At 46.4% G+C, this 16,790-nt stretch overlaps 1 protein-coding gene across 3 annotated transcripts in view; it reads left to right on the top strand.

The window, feature by feature from the left end:
• The window catches only part of LOC120992210 (B-cell receptor CD22-like), a 371,322-nt gene that overhangs the window by 229,728 nt on the left and 124,804 nt on the right, over positions 1–16,790 (top strand). For all 3 annotated transcript variants that reach the window (XM_040421040.1, XM_040421049.1, XM_040421029.1), the window contains one exon: positions 7,830–8,117. In XM_040421040.1, the coding sequence (XP_040276974.1) occupies positions 7,830–8,117 (288 nt within the window). The remainder of the gene's footprint in view (positions 1–7,829; positions 8,118–16,790) is intronic.

A 16,790-nucleotide genomic window follows, 5' to 3' on the forward strand; every position in this document is an offset into this window, starting at 1 on the left:
CTCGGACTGTGGGCTTTAGACAGGACTTTATATAAAGGCAGACCCCTCCCCCTCTCCGGTTTTGACGATCCTTTCTAAACAGACTGTAACCTTGTACATTAACTGCCCAGTCATAGCTATCATCCAGCCATGTCTCAGTTATTCCCACTATGTCATAGTCCTCCTCACACATCACTAATTCCAGTTCACCAGTTTTATTAGTCAGGCTTCTGGCATTAGTATACATACATTTGAGAGGTTTATGTATATTTTTTACCCTACACCTTTCCTTCTGAATTGTTCTAGTCCCTCCTTCCATTCCTCCCCCATTCTTATTACCTTGCCCCCGGTCTCTATCTGCACTATCTTCCCCTCCTATAACGTAATTACCCTCCCCCCCAGTCCCTAGTTTAAACACTCCTCCAACCTTCTAGCCATCTTTCTCCCCAGCACAGCTGCCCCTTCCCCATTGAGGTGCAGCCCGTCCCTACGATAGAGCCTGTTGCCGATAGAAAAATCGGCCCAGTTCTCCAGGAACCCAAACCCCTCCATCCTACACCAGTTCTTGAGCCACTTGTTAATCTCCCTAATCTCCCATTGCCTTTCTTGTGTGGCTCGTGGTACAGGCAGTATTTCGGAAAATACTACCTTAGAGGTCCTTGCCCTCAGCTTTTGACCTAAATCCCTGAAATCATTTTTAAGGACTCTCCACCTACCTCTAACTTTGTCATTGGTTCCGATATGGACCATGACCGCTGGATCGTCTCCAGCCCCTCCCAGTATTCTGTCAACCCGATCCGCGATGTGTCGAACTCTAGCGCCAGGAAGACAGCACACTGTTCGGCAATCACGGTCTTTGTGACAGATTTCCCTATCTGTTCCCCTAATAATGGAGTCTCCCACTACCAGCACCTGTCTGGCCTGCCCTGCTCTCCTGGTTCCCTGCTTACTGGAGCTGACATTTCCCTGACTGGCAGAGGAAGTGTCTGGCTGCAGCAGTGCCGTCCCCGGACTGACATCCCCCTCATCTGCCAAACGTGCAAACTTGTTGGGGTGTGTCAGATCAGGGCTAGCCTCCCTGGCACTCTTCCCTCTACCCCGCTTTCTAACTTTTACCCAGCTAGCTACCTCACTTTCCTCAGCCTCCTCTCTGTCACCCTCCCCCTCATCTACCCCAAAGAGTGCTTGCTCGGTGAGAAGCAAACTCTTTTGCAAATTATCAATGCCTCTCAGTGTTGCAACTTGCCCATTTAGAGACTCGATCTGCGATTCCAAAAGGGTAATTTGCTCACATCTAGAACAAAGATATACACCCTCGAACGGCTGTTCCAGGACTGCATACATCATGCAAGATGTGCACTGGACTGCGTTGTAAATTGTGCAACACATACTAAATGGGGATTACAACAGTAAAAAAGTAAAACAGTATAAATGATTTAGATTTAGACCCTGTCTGCTGTAGTTGAAGGACCACGTAAAATTAAGCCAACAACACACAAGGAAATTATATCCAACCTTAGTTTCCAAACTCCTTTTCTTAAACTCCTTATTTTTTAACTCCACTTAATAAGAAGCCACTTAGTAGAGCAAGCCTCAGAAAGAGCAGGCTCTGAAGAGTATAAGTGGCTCAATTTATAGCACCTGGTTGCCCCAGGCACTCGCCTTAATTAAGCAGAGAAAAAAAAAAAAAAAACGATTTTAAATGCAAGTACAAAAATACAAACACTTAACTTTCAATGATCTCTGCTGTAATCCACACTCAGCCACCTGCAATCACTCCCACAAAACCACATACAGCTCTAGAACTCCTTATTTTTTAACTCCACTTAATAAGAAGCCACTTAGTAGAGCAAGCCTCAGAAAGAGCAGGCTCTGAAGAGTATAAGTGGCTCAATTTATAGCACCTGGTTGCCCCAGGCACTCGCCTTAATTAAGCAGAGAAAAAAAAAAAAAAAAACGATTTTAAATGCAAGTACAAAAATACAAACACTTAACTTTCAATGATCTCTGCTGCAATCCACACTCAGCCACCTGCAATCACTCCCACAAAACCACACACAGCTCTAGAACTCCTTATTTTTTAACTCCACTTAATAAGAAGCCACTTAGTAGAGCAAGCCTTTTAAATGCAAGTACAAAAATACAAACACTTAACTTTCAATGATCTCTGCTGCAATCCACACTCAGCCACCTGCAATCCATGAATTAGAAAAACTAATAGCTGAAAAATACCCTGTGTGTGACCTAATATTAAAACATAACTAAAAACAGACTAAAACATATAAATTGTTAAAAGAGCTAGCCTCTCTCATTTAGGATTGCTTATTTATAGTAGTGTTAATAGAGTCTCTGTGGTTACCACTCTATTCCCCTTAATGGGTTCCTATCATAGAGTGTATTTCTTCATACTTTCCCCCGAGGGGTTTCTCCCACCTACCTTGTGTACAATAAGATTCAGTCTGATCTCCGTGTTAAATAAATAAAGTGGATTATATAATTCCCAAGATGGGGTACCTTATCTAGATCCCTTTAGATTCCGATGGAGAAGACAAAGACCCTGTATAACTGCAGCCGAAAAGCAAGGGTGGTATGACTGTAGCTATTTTATTCAGCTACCTTATCATAAAATCACAGCAATCATTTTGCAGCGCGCAGCGATCCGGTCCCCAGAGACTCTACTAGTTGCAGGGTTAGGATGCCGCACAGTGGTATGGCTATGTGGGTGTCACCAAGGGCATAGCTAGAAATGACTGGGCCCCATAGCAAAACAGCCCCCAGTGCCTCTCCATCAGCCCCTAGTGCCTCTCCATCAGCTCCAAGTGCCTCTCCATCAGCCCCCAGGGCCTCTCACCAGCCCCCAGTGCCTCTCCATCGCCCCCCAGTGCCTCTCACCAGCCCCCAGTTCCTCTCTATCAGCCCCCAGTGTCTCTCCATCAGCCCCCAGTGCCTCTCACCAGCCCCCAGTACCCTCTCCATCAGCCCCCAGTGCGCCCTCCCCTGTATTAAAATCATTGGTGGGCAGTGCACCCCCCTCCCCTGTATTAAAATCATTGGTGGGCAGTGCGCCCCCCCATCATTGGTGGCAGCAGCAGTGTAATGCTGGGGCTCCGACCGGTTACCATGGCAGCCAGGACGCTATTGAAGTCTGCAGCATACTTACATGCGCTGTGGCTGCCTGGCCCTCCTTCTTCTTGTAACTCACAGGTCTGTGCGGCGCATTGCTTATGCTTATAGCAATGCGCCGCACAGACCTGTGACGAGTTACAAGAAGGAGGAGCACCCTGTGGCCACAACGCATGTAAGTATATTGCTGCAGAATAACTGACCATGGCAGCCAGGACTTCAGTAGCGTCCTGGCTGCCATGGTAACCGATCGGAGCCCCAGCATTACACTGCTGGGACTCCGATCGGAACTACCGCTGCCACCAATGAAGGGGGGGTGGGAGGCTCGCCTCTCAGCTTCTGCTCTGCCCTGCCCCCTAACCGCAGATACTGGCTCTCCTGGCTTGAAGGGGTCCCCGTGGGCCCCCCTGACTTAGGGGCCCGGTCTCAATTGCGACTGCTGCGACCCCTATTGCTACGCCAGTGGGTGTCACGGTGCTTCTATCTGGATCTGGCGCTCTCAGGTCAGGCTGCATAGCAGCTACACGGAAAGTGCAAGTTGAGTTGATTTACCCAAGACTGGCATAAATGGGTAGCAGCTCATACAGAATCACAGTAGCTCTTGGCTCTCATATATTTGGCAAATCTTCCTGCTTTGCAGTGCAACAAACTTAAATCTACAGCAGTCCGTTGTAGATTTAAGTCTTTCTTAAAAAAGACTTAAATCTGATGGGCCTGCGGCACTGCACCTATGCTCGCTAGACTCAGTACCACATTGCGTCATTGTATGTATGCCACAAAAAAACACCAAGAATAGCGACACCACACAATATATTTAAATTATCAAAAAGCATAGGGGGTCATTTATTAAAGGGGTTGTCCAGGTTCAGAGCTGAACCCGGACATACCTCCATTTTCACCCAGGCAGCCCCCCTGACTTGAGCATCGGAGCAGTTCATGCTCCGATGCTCTCCTTTGCCCTGGCTAAATCGCGCAGGGCAAAGGCATTTTTTGGAGATCCGGTGACGTACCGGGGCTCTCCATGGGGCTGCCAAGAAGCTCGGTGACATCACCGGCACTGATGGCGGGATTTATCGCTGCCCTAGCCAGTAAAATGGCTAGGGCAGCGCTAAAGCCCGCCCATCAGAGCCGGTGACGTCACCGAACACACTGCTGGGCGGAAGCTTCCGCCCGGCAGTGTGTTATGATAAACAAAAGAGCCCGTGCCCTGCGCGATTTAGCGCAGGTCAAGGGAGCGCATCGGAGCATGAGATTCTCCAGGGGGGCTGCCTGGGTGAAAATAAGGGTATGTCCGGGTTCAGCTCTGAACCCGGACAACCCCTTTAAGACCGGCGTTTTAGATGCTGGTCTAAAAATCCCTTTAGCTGGCGATGGATGCTCTGCTTTTATGTAGAGACGCTGGCCTCTATATAACTTTGGCGTGTCCTCCGCCTGTGTAAAACTGCACCAGCTTCCTTATTATAGACAATTTTCTATGCCTAAAACAGTCATAGAAAATTATAAATGAAGATGGGCCGGCCTGTCCCCTTCCCCACCCAGGCTATGCAACTTTTTTAAAGGGAACCTGTCATCAACTTTATGTTGACCGTACTGAGGGCAGTATAAAGTAGTGACAGAAATGCTGATGTCAGCGCTGTGTCACTCATCAGCTAAAAGTAAGTGGTTGCCGAGAACCAACATCTTAATCATTGCAGCCCAGGGCTTGAAAAGAGTCAAATCTACCTGAGAAGAGTCATGGTTATTAATCCCCTGCTCTCCCACCCATCTGCTGATAATTGTCAGTTCTCTACTAGAGAGAAAAGGAGAAAGCTAGGTAGAAGACTGTCAGTCATCAGCAGGTGGGCGGGAGAGCAGGACCTCATGAATAACCAGGACTCTTCTCAGGTAGATTTGACTCTTTTCAAGCCCTGGGCTGCAATGATTAAGATGTTGGTTCTCAGCAACCACTTACTTTTAGCTGATGAGTGACACACCGCTGAAATCAGCATTTCTGTCACTACTTTATAATGACCTCAGTCCGGTCAGCATAAAATTGATGACAGGTTCCCTTTAAGGAACTGGTGTGAGTGGCAGAAAAGTGGAAAAAGTTACAGATCGCATCGCAATCTGTGACAGGTAGATGTCAAAAAGTGTTGCATATCTGTTTGTAAATGACCCCCATCATCTTTATTGTAACAAATCCAGATTAAAAATATTCCATTATTAAAAAGTTACCTCCATACCCACACAGAACCAGGAGCTACAATGTGGCACACAATTGATCAGGACAAAGCCTCAACATAAGGGCTCATGCACATGACCGTTTTCAGCCGGTGCCTGTATTGCGGCCTGCAAACATCGGGTCAACAATATATGAGCATCTGCCGTTTGTGCTACACATCCCTAATGCAGACCCATTCAGGTGCGGTGCGGAACGGAGGCACGGAACCATTATTCTGTCCGAGCCTCCGCTAAAAAGTAGTGCATCGGATGCAAATCGCAGACCCCATTCAAGTGAATAGGTCTTGCGTCCGCATATGGCAGGTTGGTCCCCATGCATTGCGGACCGTAAGTTGTGCTCCGCAGCACAGGCCAGGCTGGCATACGTTAATGTGCATAAGCCCTTACAAACAGAAACCATAAAAGGGGGAACATAAGTAATAGCGCAAATGAAAGTGGAACAACTGAAGGGCTGATAAATTTTCTAAAATTAGCAAGCTGAGGGGTGTAGTTTCTGAAATGATGGGGTTTTTTTATGGGTGGTTTCAATTATGTAAGCCCCTAAAAAACACTCCTGCACTGAGTTAGGCCGTCTAATGTCCCAAAAAATTAGCATGACATTTACAAAATGATGCGAACATAAAGTAGAATGATGAATGTTTAATTAATAACTATTTTGAGGTATAAATATCTGTCCTAAAAGCACAAAAATTCTAATTTTGAAAGTACCAATATGTCGACTTAAATTTACCACTATCATGAAGCACGAGGTGTCACGAGAAAACAATCTCAGAATTGCTAGGATAAGTAAAAGCTTTCTAATGTCGTTAACACATACACTGCGTGCAGAATTATTAGGCAAATGAGTATTTTGACCACATCATCCTCTTTATGCATGTTGTCTTACTCCAAGCTGTATAGGCTCGAAAGCCTACTACCAATTAAGCATATTAGGTGATGTGCATCTCTGTAATGAGGAGGGGTGTGGTCTAATGACATCAACACCCTATATTAGGTGTGCATAATTATTAGGCAACTTCCTTTCCTTTGGCAAAATGGGTCAAAAGAAGGACTTGACAGGCTCAGAAAAGTCAAAAATAGTGAGATATCTTGCAGAGGGATGCAGCACTCTTAAAATTGCAAAGCTTCTGAAGCCTGATCATCGAACAATCAAGCGTTTCATTCAAAATAGTCAACAGGGTCGCAAGAAGCGTGTGGAAAAACCAAGGCGCAAAATAACTGCCCATGAACTGAGAAAAGTCAAGCGTGCAGCTGCCAAGATGCCACTTGCCACCAGTTTGGCCATATTTCAGAGCTGCAACATCACTGGAGTGCCCAAAAGCACAAGGTGTGCAATACTCAGAGACATGGCCAAGGTAAGAAAGGCTGAAAGACGACCACCACTGAACAAGACACACAAGCTGAAACGTCAAGACTGGGCCAAGAAATATCTCAAGACTGATTTTTCTAAGGTTTTATGGACTGATGAAATGAGAGTGAGTCTTGATGGGCCAGATGGATGGGCCCGTGGCTGGATTGGTAAAGGGCAGAGAGCTCCAGTCCGACTCAGACGCCAGCAAGGTGGAGGTGGAGTACTGGTTTGGGCTGGTATCATCAAAGATGAGCTTGTGGGGCCTTTTCGGGTTGAGGATGGAGTCAAGCTCAACTCCCAGTCCTACTGCCAGTTTCTGGAAGACACCTTCTTCAAGCAGTGGTACAGGAAGAAGTCTGCATCCTTCAAGAAAAACATGATTTTCATGCAGGACAATGCTCCATCACACGCGTCCAAGTACTCCACAGCGTGGCTGGCAAGAAAGGGTATAAAAGAAGAAAATCTAATGACATGGCCTCCTTGTTCACCTGATCTGAACCCCATTGAGAACCTGTGGTCCATCATCAAATGTGAGATTTACAAGGAGGGAAAACAGTACACCTCTCTGAACAGTGTCTGGGAGGCTGTGGTTGCTGCTGCACGCAATGTTGATGGTGAACAGATCAAAACACTGACAGAATCCATGGATGGCAGGCTTTTGAGTGTCCTTGCAAAGAAAGGTGGCTATATTGGTCACTGATTTGTTTTTGTTTTGTTTTTGAATGTCAGAAATGTATATTTGTGAATGTTGAGATGTTATATTGGTTTCACTGGTAAAAATAAATAATTGAAATGGGTATATATTTGTTTTTTGTTAAGTTGCCTAATAATTATGCACAGTAATAGTCACCTGCACACACAGATATCCCCCTAAAATAGCTAAAACTAAAAACAAACTAAAAACTACTTCCAAAAATATTCAGCTTTGATATTAATTAGTTTTTTGGGTTCATTGAGAACATGGTTGTTGTTCAATAATAAAATTAATCCTCAAAAATACAACTTGCCTAATAATTCTGCACTCCCTGTAAAGTCACATAATGTCAGATTTGCAAAACATAAGCCTGGTCAAGGAGGTGAAAACTGTGTCCTGAAGGGGTTAATACAGAATTAAGAATAAGTAATGACAGTTTTCTGTTTTGCCTTTAATTCACAGATAAAGTGGATGTTCGGCTTTATTGGTTTAAAGTTATGACTGAAGGAGAAGCCACCATTATGCAATGTACTGCAGATCACACGTGCCGCTCCAGTCCGCCTTCTCTACGATGGAACAAACCCGGACAAGTGAAAAATAAGTCAGTGGAGATTTCTCTAGAAGACTGGAGAGAAGAATCAGAACTTACTTACATTCCTTCATATGTGGATCATGGGAGTCCTGTTCAGTGCATCGCTACATATCCTAATGGGAAAGACTTTAAAGTATCAGGAACACTGAACATCAAATGTACGTATTATAGAGGACTCAGTAAAATGAATTGTACATCTTGCAGATAATATGATTTTTTAGCTGCTGCTTATACTCTTCTCCTCCTCCATATCTCTATTACACATCCTATTATCTGTATATATATATATACGGCCTCCCAAAACTATTTAAAAGAAGAGTGATGTGAAGTAACCTCCTGTCAGTCTATCCTCTTTACAATATCATAATTTGAGAAACCTATAGCATGACTGGACCCAGGGGTGGGATTCAAATTTTTAACAACAGGTTCCCTAATCAACGGCGGACACTCGGCATCACGACACATGTTTACATATACATACACCATATATATGCAACACAAATACACATAAATACACCATATACATACATAAATACACTATATATACACTACACACACATACCACCCAACTAAGGAGCTAAAGTATCAGCGGTGCGCAAAGCAATGGAAGTGAACATCTCCAGCTGCCCTGCCGCTGCCAGAGCACTGGATCGGGACTTTGATCCAGCTGCCAGCTGTAATTTTAACATCCGGATCTAGAGAACTGGAGGGAACTGGCTGAATCCCATGTCTTTCTTTCTTTCCCTCCCTCCCTCCAGTCTCCAAAGTCAGCATCATGTGGGGTTGTCTTCTTGTCAACTTTTTTCAGTCTTCTTCTAATGGGGGCTCTTTACTGTGTCAGAACTAATGTTGAGCGCGAATATTCGAATCGCAAATTGATTGCGAGTTTATCCCGAATATGGCCACTTAGCAACATCCCTAGCAACCAATGGGAAAGTTGCCTACCCCTTAGTGTTGATCGTGAATATTCTAATCGCACATTTTTATTGCGAATATATTACATTGCCGATTTTCGAAATCAAGAAAATAATGACTGGAGATCACGAATTCTCAAAATGGCTGATTTATGGCGACTATTCAGCCAAAAATTTGCAAAATATCGCAAATTAGAATATTGCCCCTGCCGCTCATCACCAGTCAGAACCAGGACCACCTGAGGATCCTCTAGTGCTCTGATGGGGCAGTCTATCCATCCTCTGTATCATGTGATTATGATGCAATTTTATATACAGATGTTTGTATCCGTTCAGAACGGATCCGTCTGCATTATAGTTTGAAAAAAAAACTAAGTCTGAAAGTAGCCTGAACGGATCCGTCCAGACTTTACATTGAAAGTCAATGGGGGACGGATCCGTTTGAAGATTGAGCCATATGGTGTCATCTTCAAGCGGATCCGTCCCCATTGACTTACATTGTAAGTCTGGACGGATCCGCTTGCCTCCGCACGGCCAGGCGGACACCCGAACGCTGCAAGCAGCGTTCAGGTGTCCGCTCGCTGAGCGGAGCGGAGGCTGAACGCTGCCAGACTGATGCATTCTGAGCGGATCCGCGTCCACTGAGAATGCATTAGGGCTGGACGGTTGTATTCGGGGCCGCTTGTGAGCCCCTTTAAACGGAGCTCACGAGCGGACACCCGAACGCAGGTGTGAAAGTAGCCTTAGTCAGTGTGCAATTTAAGCTAGAAATACAGCCATCATTTTCTGGGTTTTTAAAAACACACTTTTTTTTGCCAAAAAACACTATTTTCCAGATCTGCAAGTGTTAAATTCAAGTTTAATATATACAGTTTTCATATTCTGTTACCAAAAAAAACACTTTTTTTGCAATATACAACATCTGGATAAGGCCTCATGCACACGACAGTATTTTTTCACGGTCCGCAAAACGGGGTTCCGTTGGTCCGTGACCGTTTTTTCGTCCGTGGGTCTCCATTTTGGAGGATCCACGGACATGAAAAAAAAGTCGTTTTGGTGTCCGCCTGGCCGTGCGGAGCCAAACGGATCCTTCCTGACTTACAATGCAAGTCAATGGGGACGGATCCGTTTGATGTTGACACAATATGGTGCAATTGCAAACGGATCCGTCCCCCATTGACTTTCAATGTAAAGTCAGGAGTTAATATACCATAGGATCGGAGTTTTCTCCAATCCGATGGTATATTTTAACTTGAAGCGTCCCCATCACCATGGGAACGCCTCTATGTTAGAATATACCATCAGATTTGAGTTACATCGTGAAAACTCATATCCGACAGTATATTCTAACACAGAGGTGTTCCCATGGTGATGGGGACGCTTCAAGTTAGAATATACTACGAACTGTGTACATGACTGCCCCCTGCTGCCTGGCAGCACCCGATCTCTTACAGGGGGCTGTGATCAGCACAATTAACCCCTCAGGTGCCGCACCTGAAGGGGTTAATTTTGCATATCATCGCCCCCTGTAAGAGATCAGGGGCTGCCAGGCAGCAGGGGGCAGACCCCCCTTCCCTCCCCAGTTTGAATATCATTGGTGGCCAGTGTGCACCCCCCCCCGGCCCCCCCTCCCTCCCTCTATTGCATTATCATTGGTGGCCAGTGTGCGGCCCCCCCGGCCCTCCCTCCCTCTATTGTGTTAATATCATTGGTGGCCAGTGTGTGCCCCCCCGGCCCCCCCTCTATTGTATTAATATCATTGGTGGCCAGTGTGCGGCCTCCCCTCCCCCCCCCCCGATCATTGGTGGCAGCAGAGCATTCCGATCGGAGTCCCAGTTTAATCGCTGGGGCTCCGATCGGTCACCATGGCAACCAGGACGCTACTGCAGTCCTGGTTGCCATGGTTACTTAGCAATGTTAGAAGCATCATACTTACCTGCTGTGCTGTCTGTGACCGGCTCCTCCTACTGGTAAGTGACAGGTCTGTGCGGTGCATTGCTTAATTATCTGTCACTTACCAGTAGGAGGAGCTCCCGGCCGGTCACAGACAGCGCAGCAGGTAAGTATGATGCTTTTAATATTGCTAAGTAACCATGGCAACCAGGACTGCAGTAGCGTCCTGTTTGCCATGGTTACCGATCGGAGCCCCAGCGATTAAACTGGGACTCCGATCGGAACTCTCTTCTGCCACCAATGATCGGGGGGGGGGGGGGGGTGAAAAGGGGAGGCCGCACACTGGCCACCAATGATAATACAATAGAGGGAGGGAGGGGGGGCCGGGGGGGGGCGCACACTGGCTACCAATGATAATAACGAAAAAATAAGTGGTCCCTGGGGGGAGAAGGTGCCGAGGCACTCTCCGCAATGTACTGCTCTGAAACAGAGATTGTGAAGGAGAATAAGGGGCAGTAACGTTGTATAAAAAACTAAGGTTTATTAGAATTAATTAAGATCCCTAATGGGGAAGACAAGCCCCTACCAGACAAACAAGACAGACAACATTATGGGGCCCGAGGATGAGTCCCCAAAGGATAGGTCACCCGTGCAGAGCTGACAATAAACACAAAAAATAGATCTTTGGCGAATGCCGTAGATCTTAATTATGCCAAACTGCAGGATGCAGGGTAGATCTTACCGGTATGCCAATCAGGACAGATATAGTCCAAAAGACAGGAGGTGGAGGAGCTTCTCGTGTTCTGAAGAGCGTCCTCTTGTTGGTGACACCTGGGTTCCAAGGGGCTGCAGGGAAAGTCTATCCCTGTTTATGCCCTACTTGGCCTGTAGATCCCTATGGTGTCAACCTAACACGAGGTCCTGTCCCCGCAAGGGGTGGCCACGTCCGGAACCTAACCCTATTACGTCACCCTAGATAGCCCTAAAGGAGCAATGAGATGGTCCTGATGGTAATGGGGGTAACCAGGGTGGGAGGTAAGAAATGGGTGTGGAAGATATATATATCGGAGTCCCTACGCGTTTCGTTATCTCGGGAATATATCAAAAATATGGAAGATACCTCCACTTTATTAAAAAAGAGAGACCCCCTAACTCTTCAGGGGACAGGGGTCATAAGTGGAGGATGTTGTCTCCACTCCTATCACCGTATAGTCATATGTCTAGATCAAAGGGAGGGGACGGGCCTGTAGGTTATACAGGCCTAACTAGGCCAGTGTGGTCAAAGTCAGCCCAGGTATCTGTGAATTGCAAAATGACAGAAAGGAATCTGTTCAAGTACCAAGCATGATGAGCATAGTGAATGTATCATACAGTTGGTTAGTTTTACTCACAGTTATACTCGTGGAGCGTGTGTGACATGTTCCAAAACAAGCAGCGCTCCCAGCCCGATTTGATGATCTAGGTGGGAAGGAGGGATGAACAAAGGAAACCCTGTGGGTTGCGCAGACCTGATAGGACTAATGGAGTCCAAATAAGCCCAAATACCTATAGTACAAACAATAAATCAATGATCCATTCAGGGCCTGTACTTAGCAGCAACCCTCATAGGGATGGCATAAAGAAGATTCATTTACTTACAGCTTTTCAATATGGAGCGCGTGTGGAGAATCCCATATGGGGCGGCAGTCCAGGTTAACTTGCCGCCTGTGTGTCAGCGTCTGGCGGCGTTACTATGGGCGCCAAACAGTTTAAATGGGAGAGGCAGGCTGACTGTGCGCCTGCGTGCGGAGTGCGGCCGGCGTCATGTGACTATGCGTATGTCAGATGACGCGGCGGTCCGCCTCCACCCCAGCGCATGCGCAGTCGTCAAAGAAGGCAGCCTGGCTGCCGTGCGGTTATAGTGACGCGATACTAGGCATAATAGCCTGAGAGCGTCATACAAGCCTGGCGCGGCATAGGCTGTGAGGTAAGGTTTAGCGGCGGTGGGGGGAGTGGCTTAGTAGATACGGCCGGCTCATACCCCTGCGCCTAAGCTCATGTGGGTGACAGTAAATCACAGACAGCATGGGACCTCGAGGAGGGGCATTGTTAACATCTGGGTCGCCAAAATAGCATATGAATAGGGTGATAAACATATGCATGGCTAAAGCAACATATGGATGGGCCCAGATGTGATGTGGTGGCCACTGAGACATTAAGACCATGTAAGCCTCCAAGTAATTAAAGTCATAATGCGACGTGTATGTCCCATGGTACAGTCGTGCTATTAGCAAAGTATAGCATGATCACAGGGCAGGGTGGCCCCTATTATATGAAGTAAGGTCCTAAAGTATACAGAAAGGACCACAATCACACCTGGAGCAATATAAAAGAAAGTACAGATGGTAAAAGTCAGAAGACACAACGCGGTCCAACATACGTATCACTTGCAAGTGCTGAGTGAACCATTATGTATGAACTGGGGAATTTCTCACAAGAAGCAACCGAATTGTCACTGGTCATTAAGACCAAGGGGGTTGGTGGTCTTCAATCGGAAGATCCACCAACACTCCCTCTGGAGAATCCTCTTGTCCCAGTCCCCTCCGCGTGGTGGCTTCCTAACCACCTCCAGTCCCGTAAAACTGATCCCTGATGAGCGTCCATCATGGGCAGCATGGATGTGTCTGGCTACTGGGGTGTCTCTTTTATTGCGTCGCCCAGATGCTCGCCCATACGTACCCGTAGCTCCCTGCGGGTCTTGCCGACATATCTAATGCCGCACTCGCAGGTGAGGAGGTAAACCACGCCTGCGGTGCGGCAATTGATGAAATCCCGTATGTGATGGTCGGGATCCGCAGGGCCAACTGCGACAACTTTGCCCTGGGTGACATATTTACAGAAACTGCATCTGCCGCAAAGAAAAAAAAGCTTTTATGCAGACGGATCTTCGGATCCGTCTGTATGAAAGTAGCCTACGGACACGGATCACAGACACGGATGCCAATCTTGTGTGCATCGGTGTTTTTTCACAGACCCATTGACTTGAATGGGTCCGTGAACCGTTGTCCGTCAAAATAATAGGACAGGTCATATTTTTTTGACGGACAGGATATACGGATCACAGAGGCGGATGACAAACGGTGCATTTTCCGAGTTTTCAACGGACCCATTGAAAGTCAATGGGTCCGCAGAAAATCACGGAAAACGGAACAACGGCCACGGGTGCACACAACGGTCGTGTGCATGAGGCCTTAGTTAGTGTGCAATTTAAGCTAGAAATACAGCCATCATTTTCTGGGTTTTTAAAAACACACTTTTTTGCCAAAAAACACTATTTTCCAGATCTGCAAGTGTTAAATTCAAGTTTAATATATACAGCTTTAATATTCTGTTACCAAAAAAACACTTTTTTTTGCAATATACAACATCTGGATTAGTCAGTGTGCAATTTAAACTAGAAATACAGCCATCATTTTCAGGATTTTAAAAAACACACTTTTTTGCCAAAAAACACTATTTTCCTGATCTGCAAGTGTTAAATTCAAGTTTAATATATACAGATTTCATATTCTATTACCAAAAAAACTATTTTTGGGCAATATACAACATCTGGATTAATCAGCGTGCAAATTAAGCTAGAAATACAGCCATCATTTTCAGGGTTTTTAAAAACACACTTTTGTGCCAGATTCCACTATTTTTCTGGCCTTGCAGCATCAGCACGTGTGAATTCCAGGGTTATATACTGCTGTCAAATTCAGTTATTAAACACCCGTTTGGGCAAAAAAAAATTCGTTGGCAGCCTTTGCTGCAGATGTCATTGTGAGATACCCCCTTTACATACTGTCTTTCTATTCAGTTATTTGAAATAAAGCCATTTTGGGCACAATTCTTTGATAGCGTCCTAGTGTGGATCAGGGCGTGTGAGATACACCCTTTAAATACAGGGGTTCTATTCAGGTATTTGAAACGCCATTTTGGGCAAACAAATTTAATTGCGGCCTAGTGTGGATCAGGGCGTGTGAGATACACCCTGTATATACAGAGGTTCTATTCAGGTATTTGAAATACATCCATTTTGGGCAAACAAAATTAAAAGAAGGCCTAGTCTGGTTCAGGACGTGTGAGATACACCCTTTAAACTAACACCCGTTTGGGGAAAAAAAGTTTATTTTGCAGCCTTTGCTGCATATGTCATTGTGAGATACAGCCTTTACATAGTGTGGTTCTATTCAGGTATTTGAAATACCGGCATTTGGTGCACAAATCTATAATTGAGGCCTAGTGTGGGTCTGGCCGTCTGAGATACACCCTGTATATACAGGGCTTATATTCTTCTATTAATAAAACACCCTTTTTGGGGCATATGTCATTGTGAGATACACCCTTTATATATTTGGGTTATATTCAGATATTTGAAATACCGCCATTTAGTGCACAAATCTTTAATTCAGGCCTAGTCTGGTTTAGGCCGTGTCAGATACACCCTTAAAATACAGGGGCTTTATTCAGGTATTTGAAATTCAGCCATTTTGGCGAAACAAAATTAAAAGAAGGCCTAGTCTGGTTCAGGGTGTGTGAGATACACCCTTTAAATACAGGGCTTCTATTCAGGTATTTGAAATACAGCCATTTTGGTCAAACAAATTTAATTGAGGCCTAGGCTGGTTCAGGGCATGTGAGATACACCCTGTACATACTGTCGTTCTATTCTACTATTAATTAAACACCCATTTAGGGCAAGATCCTAAATTCGAGAAATATGAGGAGAGCATCAAAGAAGGGACGTGGCCTAGGTTGTGGTGCTGCTGGTGGAGCTCCTGTTGCAGGGAGAGGACGTGGTCGATCTGTGCCAGCTACACGCACAAGTGAAACCCCTTCCTCAGGTGCGAGTAGGCGAAAGAACCTGAAGCGGTATTTGGTCGGGCCTAATGCGGCTCTACGAATGGTGAGGCCTGTACAAGTACAGGCGATAGTAGATTGGGTTGCTGACAGTGGATCCAGTTCCTTCACATTTTCTCCCACCCAGTCTCCTGCTGAAAGACCACAGTTGGCACCTGCAGCCGATGTCCATCAGTCTTTCACCTCACCCCATTGCAAATCAGCCAAGCAGTCTGAGCCCCAAGTCAAGCAGCAGTCTCTTCTGCTTTTTGATGACTCTGTTAGCAGGGTTTCCCAGGGCCATCCACCTAGCCCTGCCCCAGAAGTGGAAGAGATTGAGTGCACCGATGCCCAACCACTTATCTTTCAAGATGAGTACATGGGAGGACCATCGCAGCACGTCTCGGATGATGACAAAACACAGGTGCCAACTGCTGGGGCTTTCGAAAGTGTGCAGACCGACAAGGAAGGCAGGGGTGAAGACTGGGTGGAAGATGATGTGGAGGACGATGAGGTCCTCAAACCCACATGGAATCAAGGTCTTGCGAGTGACCTATGTAGTTCGGAGGAAGAGGCGGTGGTCGCACAGAGCCACCAGCACAGCAGAAAAGGGAGCAGGGTGCAAAAGCGGAGCGGCCGTCCTCTAGACAGTACGCCTGCTACTGCCCACCGCAGCAAGGGACAGAGCACACCAAAGTCAGCTCCAAGGAGTTCCGTGGCGTGGCAGTTCTTCAGACAATGTGCTGACGACAAGACACGAGTGGTTTGCACGCTGTGCAATCAGAGCCTGAAGCGAGGCATAAACGTTCTCAACCTGAGCACAACCTGCATGACCAGGCATTTAAGTGCAAAGCACGAGCTGCAGTAGAGTAGACAACTCAAAAACCAAGAAAGGTCTCTGGCTCCTCCTACTTCCTCGTCTGCTGCAGTCTCGCCCTCTTTATCCAACTCTGGAGTGACAGTGCCACCTGCCACCCCGCAAACAGAGGATCTGCCAGCAACACCAACACCTGGGTCATCAAGCATCTCCACAATGTCCCACAGAAGCGTTCAGCTGTCCATCTCCTAAACACTGAAAAGGAAGAGGAAGTACCCCCCTACCCACCCGCGATCCCTGGCCCTGAATGCCAGCATTTCAAAATTATTGGCCTTTGAAATGCTGTC

This window comes from Bufo bufo, chromosome 1 (genome assembly GCF_905171765.1).
Source record: "Bufo bufo chromosome 1, aBufBuf1.1, whole genome shotgun sequence".
Taxonomy (NCBI): domain Eukaryota; kingdom Metazoa; phylum Chordata; class Amphibia; order Anura; family Bufonidae; genus Bufo; species Bufo bufo.